The 13351-nt window shown below is 32.7% G+C and overlaps 2 protein-coding genes across 3 annotated transcripts; one reads left to right on the top strand and one right to left on the bottom strand.

The window, feature by feature from the left end:
* The first annotated feature begins 1860 nt into the window (after positions 1–1860).
* LOC131942485 (zinc finger protein 474) lies at positions 1861–7683 on the top strand. Of its 2 annotated transcripts, none has more exons than XM_059302386.1 (7): positions 1861–1923; positions 3278–4036; positions 4233–4487; positions 4728–5001; positions 5185–5326; positions 5488–5677; positions 6330–7683. In XM_059302386.1, the coding sequence occupies exons 1-7, from the start codon at positions 1914–1916 to the stop codon at positions 6494–6496; spliced, it is 1797 nt and encodes a 598-aa protein (XP_059158369.1). In that variant the 5' UTR covers positions 1861–1913; the 3' UTR covers positions 6497–7683. The 2 variants fall into 2 exon arrangements, with proteins under 2 accessions (XP_059158369.1, XP_059158370.1); XM_059302387.1 differs by lacking the exon at positions 1861–1923 and adding an exon at positions 1930–2264.
* On the bottom strand, positions 7660–13107 carry LOC131942486 (tubulin-specific chaperone A-like). Its single transcript, XM_059302388.1, has 4 exons — positions 12935–13107; positions 9162–9267; positions 8740–8826; positions 7660–8573 (listed from the first exon to the last, which is right to left on the bottom strand). Exons 1-4 carry the CDS (start codon positions 12985–12987, stop codon positions 8490–8492), a joined length of 330 nt encoding a protein of 109 aa, XP_059158371.1. The 5' UTR covers positions 12988–13107; the 3' UTR covers positions 7660–8489.
* Positions 13108–13351: the final 244 nt, after the last annotated feature.

Raw genomic sequence — 13351 nt, forward strand, 5'->3', positions numbered from 1 at the left:
TTGATCTATAGTATTTGACACAAATATATAAAAATATACATCTATTAAAGCCTTGACAATGAGGTAACTTTTTCATACATTAGAAGCCTCTGGCGATTTTACGTACCCAAAACGATAGATTACCATTTTTTGGATTATTGATACTAGGCTTTTTGATGAGAATTACAGAATGATTATTTTTATTAAAAATGTATCAATAATAGCTAGAACACTAGTAAACTAAGCTAATTTAGCATATTTTAACTTTCTGTGCAAAGTCATTGTTACTGAAAAAAATTCCAAAGTCAGGTCAGCCTGTGGCACCCTCCACTGAACTTGACAGAAGGAAAAAAAACTTGACCCGTGACCCTCATTAAAACAGAATTTGCTTTTGTTTTATTTTTTATTTTTAGTAGACATGTGCTTTATCTTACCCAATAAGTGATAAAAATTTGAAAATTAATTTTAATTACTGTTGTAAAGTGAGATAAACAGCTTAATAAACACGTGTTTTCTTGAGGGGGTGTGACCCGGGTGTGTCACATCGCAATTGGAACTTTATATTTCTGTGTTTTATGACTATATTTGTTTACAATTAGCATGCTATGCTTTTAAAATTGATAAAGGGTAAGTATACCAAGTTACAAAATCTGCAATCTAACTAATAATTCATACTTTCAGTTTAAAAAATAATAAAAACGATCATCAACGAAGAAAGCGTAAACATTCTATTTTTAGGTGTGACATAAAAAAACAGTCATAAATCTAGCCAAATGATTGGATTCTTGCGCGGCACACATTTTCCCGCGCCTCGTTTTCACCAAACAAGATTATAATAAAATGGCATTATTGGGGGTGATCGTTTTCCCACGAACACATCTCATAAACCCAAGAAATTATTACCAGTTAATTGTAATGTGTGTTAAATTAATAGTTTAAAGTTTTCAAGTAACATGGGCTGGGTTCCAAGGATTGCGATATTTCAGAGTTATTTGATTTAAAAGACAAGAATACATAGAGCTATTTTCACTTACGCGCCGCTTGCGAGACAAACAAAGAAATTAGGTCAAAAGTACATCTGGGAATTCTTAAATAACAGACTGAAATAGAAACGGATAATTCCGTTTTCTAAAATTAACGATGGCATCGTAATCAATAGTTTTATCCCTCTACCGTTTAGAGAAAGCGAAACTGGTCGCCATTTTAGTAAGCGCATGAGCCGTGAGATGCCACGAAAATGACAAACCCGGAAGTGTTGAATCGAACGGCCTAATTGATACCTTTTTGATACATAGATCTAAATATGTTTTATATTTTCATCAAAATGCCTACTTAGTTAATAGTTATATATCTAGTCTATTATATAAGTTTTTAGTACTTTCACTTTGTCTTTTGTTTTGACTATTGACACAAGGGATGGAAGTAGACTTGGACTAGGAAACGTCTCCTGCCCTGGTCTGAGAAAAAATCTGAGGACCCTCTTCTTAATCATAAGAAGTACACTAAATAAATATTTAACAAGGGATTAGATACGCATTATTATATCCTTACTTTTTTATAAGCCTTATAAACGGTTGCGTACGTTCCACTTCCGAGCTTTTCAGTAAATATATATTGTGTTAAAGAAGGCTTTGGAACAGCTTCAGGCGGCGTCGAAGTTGGTCTGGAAGCCATGATTGTTTATATTTATAGTACCAAAAATATACACCTTGTTTTGGTCGCAAAATATCAACATTGTATCAAGAAATATTTTCAGTTCTATTTTTCAGCTAAGAAATATCTCAAACTATTATTCAGTTTTAAAACCGAGTAAATGGTAGTATTTTAGACTGAAAAGCTGCAAAAGATATTTTTTTAGGCAACCAAGTCCGTGGTGATTATGTCGTATTTGTTTAAAGATGGCTTCCTGATTTGTTTACTGTTGTTAGGCATAAATGCGACCAGGTACTTTCTGTGTGACGTTCATCCAACTACTGCTTTCATTTTGTCCTTTAAAATCCATAGGAATATCGTTGATATCGATTAGTTGTCTAGTATCATAAGTTACAGTTAGTTGTTAGGCGTTGCACAAGTCAGTTAAGTCAGCTAAAGTTCACAGTGACACTTGTGACTTAGCTGTGGTGTGGCATTTAATTAATTTTTTTTTAGGTAAAACATTTAGGCAATTCTTAGTGGACTAGCTATTGCTAGTTATTAGTTAAAGTACATAGTTATGTTAACAAAAAGTACCTTTTAAAATTAGCATTGAAAATTGAATGATTCAGGAAGTAATCGGCCCTACCAAGGTCTGTGTAAAAATAACTTTTAACTATAATGAAATGACTCAAATGAAATGTGATTTATTAAAATAAATGTATATGATTTTGTATCCAACACACTAACACTTAATGCTCACACCCTTTACGGCATTTACCATTAGAATCTATACTAATCTGTACTATTGGTTTAGTTTAAGTGCCATTGTTTTAGCCAGGTTTAAAAAAGTTAATATGTATTAGTTACAAATGACCAATTTGAAAAAAGACTACTGTGCCTGCTATTCTATTGTCTCAGTTGAAAAAGTTTTATTACTATTAATAGCTAGCCTGAGTTCAGATCCTAGTTTCAAGTTTGTAGGTTGTCCCTGAGTCCACCCAGCTCTGATGTGTACCTGACTTGGGAAAATTAAGGTTGCTTGACACTGTAATGTGCTGACCACACAATCCCACTGTATGCTGAGGTTATTTAAAGAGGTGAACTCTACTTCATCTGCCCGATGTGTCTTAGGCACAAACAGGAAAAGATGAGGTCTATAAAAAATATTATCTTAAATGATTTCTAGAAATTTCTGAAATCAAATATCGCTAATCCATCGATTAGGATGTCTTGAGTATAGTTTGTTAAACCAGCTTTCAGCTACTATAATGTAATGTAGTATATAATATAGGCAACATCCATAAGTGTCTTGTACTTAGGGGGAGGGGGATTCTTTTTGTGATGATTTGAAACATAGGACTTGTAAATTAAAGGAGGTATAATATTTTTTGATGCTATTGTGGTGGAACGGGGAAGGTGGGGCTAAGTGTTTTGTAACTATGAGGTGTGGTGGGGGAGGGATAAGAATAATAAAATCAGCACAAGTTGTAAAATGTCATTTGTAGACACTCATAGTCAATAATATTTCAGCACTAAATCAAAGTCTAATCCAAACCTTAGACTGTAGAGTGCTAAAAAAATTAACTAAAGAATAAAGAGTACATTTATATATGATATTTCATAACTTTATTATTAAAAAATTATTGTATTTTTTTTCTAATAGGTCTTATGGCATTACGGCCAACTATAGTGTGCTATATATGTGGAAGAGAATTTGGTTCAAAATCAATTTCCATTCATGAAACTCAGTGTTTAAAAAAGTGGAACATTGAAAATGAAAAACTCCCACAAGGTCAACGAAGACAACCTCCAATTAAGCCTCAACTCTTACCAGCTATTGGTAAATCAGGAGGGAAATCTGAAAATGAACGATTCAATGAACTGGCATGGCAAGCTGCCCAGGCTAATCTTGTAGAGTGTGATCATTGTGGACGAACTTTTCAACCAGATCGTTTAAGTGTTCATCAGCGGAGCTGTAAGCCTGGTAAGCCTCTAAAGCCACTACGTCAGAATAATAATAATAATGATACAAATATAAAAAGTGAATCCAAGAGACCTGGCACAGCAGTCTTGACATCACCTATTATACTTAAACAAGATGATATAGTTGATAATGGGACCACAGAAGTAGCCAGTTCAACTGCTTCCACGCCATCACAAAGTAGCCGCCAAAAGAGTGGAAAATATTCTAATAGACCCATTAGTGCAAAAGGAAGAACAAGACCAAATCTCTCAATTTCTAATAACCAGCTATCTATAAACGGACAGTCGAGTCAAGGGAATCCTACAGACAATATGAATAGACAGAGCACTTTCACATCACCATTGCAGAAAGGGCCACCCAAAGCTAAACGAGGTCCTCCAGGATCTAACTTTGTATTTTGCTATATATGTGGAAGACAATTTACTACTGCTTCAATTGGTAAGATTTTTTTTATTATTTAAATTTTCCAAGATTTTATTGAAAATTTTCTCAGCATAAATATTTATTATTTTCCTTAATTGTTATTTTGTTTTGGCAATAAGTAATCTTTGTTACAAATGATTTCATAATTGTCTTGTTTATCTGAATAAATGTTTGGTAAATGATAAAGATCCACTTTTTCATTAAACAACAGGTATTCATGAGCCACAGTGCTTGGAGAAATGGAAAATTGAAAATGATAAGCTTCCCAAAGAACACAGGAGGCCATTACCCAAAAAGCCTGAAATTCTAAAAGCTGGTGGTGCATATGATGTGCAGGCTGCAAATGAAGCAGCTTGGCAAGCTTCACAGGCCAATCTCGTACCATGCCCTAATTGTGCAAGGACATTTAATCCAGACCGCCTGGCTGTTCATCTTAGAGCATGCAAACCAAAATCTGGCACCACAGGTACAAAGTAACATAGACTTAAAAAAACAATACTCATAATAAATTTTGTTTTGAAAACATATTTAACTAGTTTCATTAATATGACAGTATTATTTTCAAATATTAAAAGCTACCATTATGCAAACATAATTGTGTTCTACAGGTCACATATGTATGTACTTATAGCCCTACCCCTTATGCAAAAAGCTATAATAAAATAATAACACTGCATTTTAAAATGTTCATATTAATTTCACATAGGGACCAATCAGAGTACAAACAATTCAAACTCTGGAAAAACTGCAATGGAATCTACAACTAAGTTAAAAGAAAAAAACCGGGATGAATCTCCTCAAAGAGGACCAAGGACAGTTATTTGTTATATATGTGGCCGGGAATTTGGAACCAAGTCAATTTCTATTCATGAGCCTCAATGCCTGGATAAATGGAAGACTCAGAACGCTCAGTTGCCAAAAGAAATGCGCCGCCCCATACCCCGCAAACCTCAGACAATATCTGGTGGTCAAATGACACGGTATGATAATGTTCTAAATTTATTCATTATATTTTTTAAACATTCAATACAATTGGAAAAAACAAACAAAAACAAAATGGTTTAATTTGTTTTTAAATTAAAATTTTTTTTTATAAACTGTTGCAGTTTTGTTCAACCAAACAATTATTTAATGGTTAAGCTTTATGTATTGTTTATATACAGGGAACAGATGAATGAAGCAGCTTGGGAAGCTTCTAAAGCACAACTTGTGCCCTGTGGAAATTGTGGCAGAAAATTTGCACCTGATAGACTGGTTGTGCATCAGAGAGCTTGCAAGCCTAAAGGGGGTAGCAGTGAAACTGCAGTAAGTTTTTTCTTTAATTTTTCCGTTTTAAAAGCCATTCATAACATGAATCCAATAACTATAAATAGTATAAAGTAAATCTTGCGTGATTACTTGAGCAGACCATCAACCAGTAAATATAGTCTTTAACATTTTAAATTTTTGTTCAACTCTGCGATTAGCCTGCACCTCCAGCAGTTGTTAGACGACCACCTACTATTATTTGTTATATATGTGGAAGAGAATTTGGTTCAAAATCCATCTCAATACATGAGCCACAGTGTTTACAGAAATGGCATGTTGAAAATGATAAACTCCCAAAGAATATGAGACGTCCTGAACCTCGTAAACCTGAAGTTCGAACTCTTGCAGGTATTTTGTTTAAAATTAGTCTCCCTACACTCGTCCTGGTAAGCCCCATCATGTCATGATTATACTTATTGCTGCTTAATTTGTAATAATAGGAAAGATATGGTAAAAAAATATGACATTTTTGACCAACCCAATGCAAACTTGTGTATCATTCCCCTAGAACAGGGATCTCCAAACTTTTCAGTCAGAGGGCCGCATTAACTATCAAATTTCAGTTCGGGGGCCAGTTTCTTCCAGGCATGTCGTGACTTTCTGAGCAAGTTCCTCTGCCAACTCCAACAAACGTTTTTTTCAGTGGACAAAAAGATCTCAGCGGGCTGGATGAGAGGACCTTGCCGGCCGCATCTGGCCCAGAGGCCATAGTTTGGAGACCCCTGCCCTAGAACATTATAGCTCATATTATATAAAGGTTTCTAGCCTGACACACCGTGCCACAATTAGGGTTTTTATAAGTTGTGATTTAAAAAATAAAGGAATTACATCAATTTAGATTACATCTTACATAGGAGAAAAAGAAATGCAACATTTTACACATCTTATAATGAAAGACTAAGCACTGCTTACAAAATTTTTGTCTATTTAATCTTTTCTAAGACATTAACGATATTGTAACTAATAAGTTTTGAATATAAATACCTAACAATTATTACAGGGAATAAAAGTGGGACGTATGACGTAGATGCAGTAAATGAGGCAGCATGGCAGAGTGCCCAGGCAAACCTCTGTCCTTGTGAAAACTGTGGAAGAACCTTCCTTCCAGACAGATTAATTGTTCATCAAAGAAGCTGTAGACCAAAGCCGCCTAAAGTTGAAAACTAGTTTCAATTCAGCAAGTGATGCTGGTTTTGTACAACCTACTTCATGTTAATTACTTCTTGATAGTAATTTATTTAATCACAAATGTAAACAACAAAGTAGAATATCTAGTTAGATCATTTGTTAACACTATATGTATCTGTTTCACAATCCACATTACATTTAAATTGTTCTTTTAATACAAATTCCATTTTACTAGAACCAAAGACAGAAAATCGCTTTTTTTGGGCTCAATTGTTTATTATATCAAAGCTGATTTCAGGGCTGTTAATATACTTACACTGTATATAAATATTTTATATCAGCTGTAAGTTATAGCTGATTTATCAACTTTATTAAAGCATTGTATGAAACCTTACCTGACATAAGAAATTCACTGCTAAATTGTAAACTTCTCTGCTCAAAGAGTAATAAGGACAATGACATTTATTCATAACTTGCTATTAATTGATTATTTAATGTTTATTTATATAAAAATATTTGAGACTCTTGGTACATGATCCAAGTTAATAAACCCCAATCCAAGCATATGTATGTGATTGTTTTAATAAAAGTGATATTTAATACATATTGTTGTGAGTTGACTTTAATTACCTCATACTTTAAATTTAAGAAATAAATCAAATTTTACTGCGCTGATCAATTTAGTCCTTTATGCTGAGTTACAGTAAGATCTATGGATGCTGGTCAGTGCTTTGGTTCTTCATCTGGAGTTTAAACTTAAGACTTTGTTTATATACCAGTGATATATCATAGACTCCCGCTAACAAAACCAGATTATGATTTAAAACATTTTATATTTGTACACTGATCTATAATAAAAATGTGTATATTTATTATATTTTAATCAATTTAATATTTAGATGACTTTAGCAAACTGTTAAATTGTATTTTTGTTATTAACTGTTGTGATGTGACAGAAACTGTATACTTCTTGTCCTTTTTTATCATATTTTGAGCACTTATTTAGACAACTGTCACTGTATTTTAATTTAGTAGTATGCCAATGCCAATATTTTATTTATCAAAGAATATAAAATATCTGTAAAGTACTTTGTGGAAATTTAACAGTAAAATTGTTATGAGTTTCAATAAATATTAAGATAAATTAACAGTCTTAAAATGTGGGATAAAGATTAAAATGTTTCAAACTGTAAAACCAGCTCTTGGATTAAATAAAACAATTTATTTACAGCAGAGTCTGTTTTTGAATTGAAACGATGCATACATTACTTCAGATCTACTTAAAATGCACCAACTGACACAAAACAAAACTAAAATTTTAAATATTTCATTTAATAATGTCAACAAAACCTTTGTTTATTACTTACACTGTTTAGATGTTGTTATCTTATTTTGATACATAATATATGCACAAAATAAGTTCCCTGTATTTGATCAACAAAGGTAAAATAAAAATGTGAATTGTATTTTTAAACATGACTTGACAGATATATTCAATGTATGGTTAAATGATTGGAAGTGATTTTTAAATTTTTTTTCTTTTTGTTTGATTTCAATAAAAATCTGAAATTGCCTCAACACAGATAGCTCATAACTGAGTTTATATAAAAAAAATAATCTTTGCTCCTAAGCCTACTGAAATATTTATACTATAAAGATTTAAAATAAAAAAAAACTTAACATGTTGGACGAAATATTATACAGATAGCAGAAATTAATCAAGCTTTCCCCCTATACTTCATGAGAATCATTTCCCTGAAATTTTTTAACAGTTCTATCGCCAAATTGTTTATGTCATTAAGGTGTTTTGTTTAAAAAGCATCAAGAAAGTGGATAGTTTAATCTAAAATTGCTGGTGGTTTTAATTGAATCTCTAGTTTAACTATGAACAAATTAAGCCACATTTATATTAAAATACAATACCATGGTATATAAAACATTCAATAGCAAACAGAATAAAGCATTAGAATTACAAAATTTGACTTAAAAAAAAATAAATCACAAATCAGCTGACATAAGACATTTAGTTAAACTATGCAACAATCGGCTCTGCAAGTTTCAATGCTTCCTTAGCCTGGACAAATTCCTCTGCTTCTGCTAAATCTGATTCTTTTTCCTGAAAATAAATTTAAAAATTAATGCTTATATTTACATCTTAAAAAATAAAAATGGATTGAAGCTGGTTAATATACAAAAGTATGTTTGCATGGTCAATTTTAAGATTAGAAACAATGTGAGAAATACACACAAAATCAAAACAAAAACAACAGATGCACATTTACCAGTAGTTCATCCAATTCTGCATAAGCTTTCTTCAGTCTTCTAATTGTATCTGGTACCATTGATCTTGATTCTTGGAGCACTTCTCCCTAATCATGACATGAGAAAATATATTCAGCATTTTTTTCTTTTAGAAATGTAACAAATATGGTAAAGATGTTAATGGCTCTTGTCTATACTTAGATCTAGCAAACTAAATAAAGCATAAAGATGAGCTCTATAAGCATGTTATACAGGAGAATTCTAGTAGTTGCACATCTTTGAAATTTGTAACATTGTTACTGATACAAGTAGGCTTTTGGGTTGAGAATAGGATGAGACAGATTTCTTATGATTCTATAAAATAATGTCAATTACACATTAGCACATTAGTATCGGCATGCAATTTAGTTTGCAATGAATAAGTGAAATTTTCCTGCCATACCTGCTTTCTGATATCATGTTCATCTTTGCCATCACTTTTCATTTTTTCAAGTCTTTCTTCTAGTTGTGTAGCTTCTTTCTCATAGCTTTCTTTTTCCTTCGTCAACCTTTAATGAGTTAATAAAAAGCTAATGATAATTTTATGTTTATAGAATTTATTATTATTTAATTTATAGAATAAAGACATTAACTTATGGCGTAATATCTAAATGGCAAATGGGATGATTTAGCTGGGTGGGTAAGCGCTAGACTGCTAACCTGAAAATCACCCAACTTTGATTAGTATCTAAATTATGTTAGGGAAATTAAAGGCAGCAGGCACATGCTGTCAACATTCTTCCTTCATATGCCGAGGTCACAGAAACAGATGAACTCTACATCACCTACCCCATGTATTGCCTGGTTCAAAAGGGTAACTTTTAAAATCCAAACTATTAATTGCTATAATAAGCTTTTGTATTAAATTTCAGAGCTGAAGCAAAAAAATTGGGCATCTATCAAACACAATAGATTGCCCTTGTGATGATATACAGGAAAATAAGTAGACCATAGAAGAAATGGTTATATACAGTACTATAACAAGCTCTTTACAACACAATATAGGTTTTAAATAAATAATTAGAAGGCATTTACAGAGTTGAGTTGTGTAATTCATCATTGTCAATCTTGTGGAGCATAGGGACAAGAACCATCCCATAGTACTTGGTTTTGGGTGATTCCTACAAGATGAGGCCACGACATACCGGCTGTTTCACTTTTCCAAGTTTGTTTTTAGCCTACCTACTTTCTTCTTTCCTTGGGGATTCCAATCTAATACCTGTCTGGTGATATTGCTGGTTGGTTTGCAAAAGGTGTGTCCAATCCATCCCCATTTGCACTTATTATTTCTTTGCCAATAGGATTTTACCCAGTTTTGAGTTGTAAAAACAAGATATTGCATTCACTTAGGTCACTCTGTCAGTGGGTGGGATTATGGTCAACTCTTGAAACTTAATTTTAACTCACTTCTTATGTGCCAATTTTTTTCACACTTTCTAAATAATTTACTTTCCTATGAATTTGTAAGAACAATATATATAATTTCCAATCTAATTAAATTTTAAATTAGAAATTTAAATAAGGTATAATTAAACTCAATAATAAATGGTGAGAAAGCAGGATAGAATACTAGCAACTACTTGCTCAGTCTGGTAGCTGAGGTGATTTGCATTCAGTTATATCACATCCTAAAGTTAACTGCTGATATTAATAAGGTCAATTAGGATGCTCATTAAATGACTTACTTAACTTGACTTATTCCTTTATGCTTGAGTGGCAAAGGGCTGAATGCTAAAAATATATCTAATACATTATAGAGATCAATACCTGAGCAGTTCTATTCAAAATTACATTGTTTCAAAAGGCAAAGTGGTAAAATGTGAGAGGGGTTAAAATCCTGTCAACCACATGTTCTTTTTATCTTACAGTTCACCAGATAACACCTAGGGTAAAGTGGTGAGATGTCCACAAAAAAGTATACATCACTCAAAATTTGCTTCTGTTTCTAGGCATGAATATGATTGATACATTTTTACTTCAATTCTGCTTTTAAATAATTTTTTTTTATTGTTAGCATCAATGCAAATATAATTCCATAGCCAGGTCGTTCAACAGCTCTCAATTAAAATCATTCTCCTATTTGACCAGTAGAAATTATTACTATTTATTGAAGTCAGCAAAATTAATAAATAGTTTATTCAAACAAAATGCTAGTCGAAACATTCAGATGTAGGCTATATTTTAAATAAGATAAGTTAAATTATAATGATCATAACTAGTTATATGAGGGTAGATATAACAAAACAAGTCTTGCAAATTATTTTGCCATTTGCCCAATATCTACTGCTGTGTTGCATTTTAAAACTTGATTTTACAACATCCCACAATGTCACTAGTCTCTCAGTAGTAGACTACTACTAGCTAGTAAAATTACTATTACTGTTACTACTAGATCTAACTAATTAACTCTATACTACTACTAGATCTAGATCTATTGTATAGTGAAGTACACTAGAGTTAGAATGCTAGACTAGCGTGTTCCTACATTTAGATCTACTACATAAAGTACATAGTATAGGCCTAAACATTACATTAGCCCTCTACATTTATACATTATGATTCGAAGTGTCTATTCAGTCGACTGTGAATAGCCGTATTAGGGCTATTCACAGTCGTGACCGTTTTGGCTAGATTTGATGTTAAAAATACCCTAATTGACATGAAGGTGTGTGGCCGAGCGGACATGGGGAGTGGCTGTCGTGCTGGGAGGTGTGGGTTCAAAACCATCAGATGCCTTATCGCTATGACTCTTAATGTATTCTTCTTATCAAAATATTTTTCCCAGTCTCTCATGGAATGGTCCGTTTGGTTAATTTTTTTTTCATTTGTGACGTAATCTGTTATAGCTAACTAAAAAGGACATCATATTTCACCTGATATTTGTTCTGTGATAATGTGAATTTTTAATGCTAATTGACAGTTGAATAACATGTGAACAACCAACTAAATTGATGCTTAATTTAGTATTATTTATTTAAAAATTATTAGATCTATTAGTCTAGTATAGATTTAAAGTGCATAATTGTCAATTTGATATTCCATCTATGACCTACCTAGCCTGTAGCAGATGTTTGATTTTAGCCTAAAAGTTAAACTAAAACTTTAACCGTAACTAATACCCTCATTTTATAAAAAAAACTTACACAATAAAAATAGTACTGCTCTCTTAATCTATACCTCACTCATCAGTCACAATAAATGCTTTTATGATTGTAAGATAATATTCACAGTCGTATTTAGCATGAAATGACAGCCGACTATGAATAGCCGTATTGGGGCTATTCATAGTCGGCTGGGAATAGCCCCAATACGGCTATTCCCAACCGTCTGGGAATAGCCTTGGCCATTATGATTATCAGTTAATTAATTTAGTGGCATTAGTCATCATTGTGACTCCTGGTGAAGTAATCATTCATCATGCATGATTCATCACTCATATGTTTTTACTTTTAGTGTAAGTCACTGTACGTACATCAATCTGATCAGGGGATTTAGATCTAGATTTAGTCTAGAATCCTAGATCTAGATTATTCTAGATCTAGTCTAGCCTAGGGGTCATCCATAAATGACGTCATGCTTTTTTGACGATTTTTACCTCCCCCCCCTCACCTTCGTCACACGTCGTCACAAAAAGCCAGAACCCCCTAAAATGACGTCACACCTCACTCAACCTACAACCCCCCCTCAAAATTGCAGTTGAATTTTTTTTAAACATCGATATTTTTCCAAAATCTTGTCTAAACTATTACAATTTAAACAGTTATCTAAAACGCGAAATAACGTCTAAAATTCGTTTTCTAAGATTGCTTTTTTATAATGCAATCATGTGACATTGCAACATCTGAACCTGAACCCCCCCCCCCCCCCCCCCCCACACATCGTCACAAAATTACGGACCCCCCCTCCCCCCTACGAGTGTGACGTCATTTATTATGGATGACCCCCTAGGAGTAGCTACAGACTACACTCACTACAGTACAACTACACAGCTCACAGTACACTCGTAACACTGAGTACAGACTACAGAGTACTAAAGAAAGAGTCAGACAGAGTCAGATTCTTATGGACTTATGGATTCTAGATCTAGAATCTAGACTTCGTACTATATCAATATCTAGAGACTAGAATCTAGCTAGAATTCTATAGGCCTAGATTTAGAGAATTTTATATGATTACCTTTTGACAACGCCAGTTTTGATTTTTATTTGTTTGATTCTTGGATCAGCCATACTGCTTAAAAAGTTTAAATATTAGATTCTAGATCTAGATCTTAATACTAGACAACAAAACCACGAGATATTTGTTCGATTCTTGAGTCTAGATTTAGACTGTAAGATGAATCAGCCGAAAAGAGTTATGGTTCTTGTACTTCAAATATTATAAAAAACTAGGAATAATCGATTATCCTTTGGTTGGTCTTTTATGTTTTATTCCTACTAAGTTAACCATATGAAAAAAAATTGCTAATGAATAGGGCCAATAAAATATTGCATATTGTTATTTAGAAAAAAAAGTTTAAATCTTGTAATTGTTTTCAGTGTTAACAGTTTGCAAGTAAATTTGAAAAAAAAAATTAATCGAATACAGCTCAGT

The sequence above is a fragment of the Physella acuta genome, unplaced genomic scaffold (assembly GCF_028476545.2).
Source record: "Physella acuta isolate Inbredline_101_S28 unplaced genomic scaffold, ASM2847654v3 ptg000408l, whole genome shotgun sequence".
Taxonomy (NCBI): Eukaryota; Metazoa; Mollusca; class Gastropoda; family Physidae; genus Physella; species Physella acuta.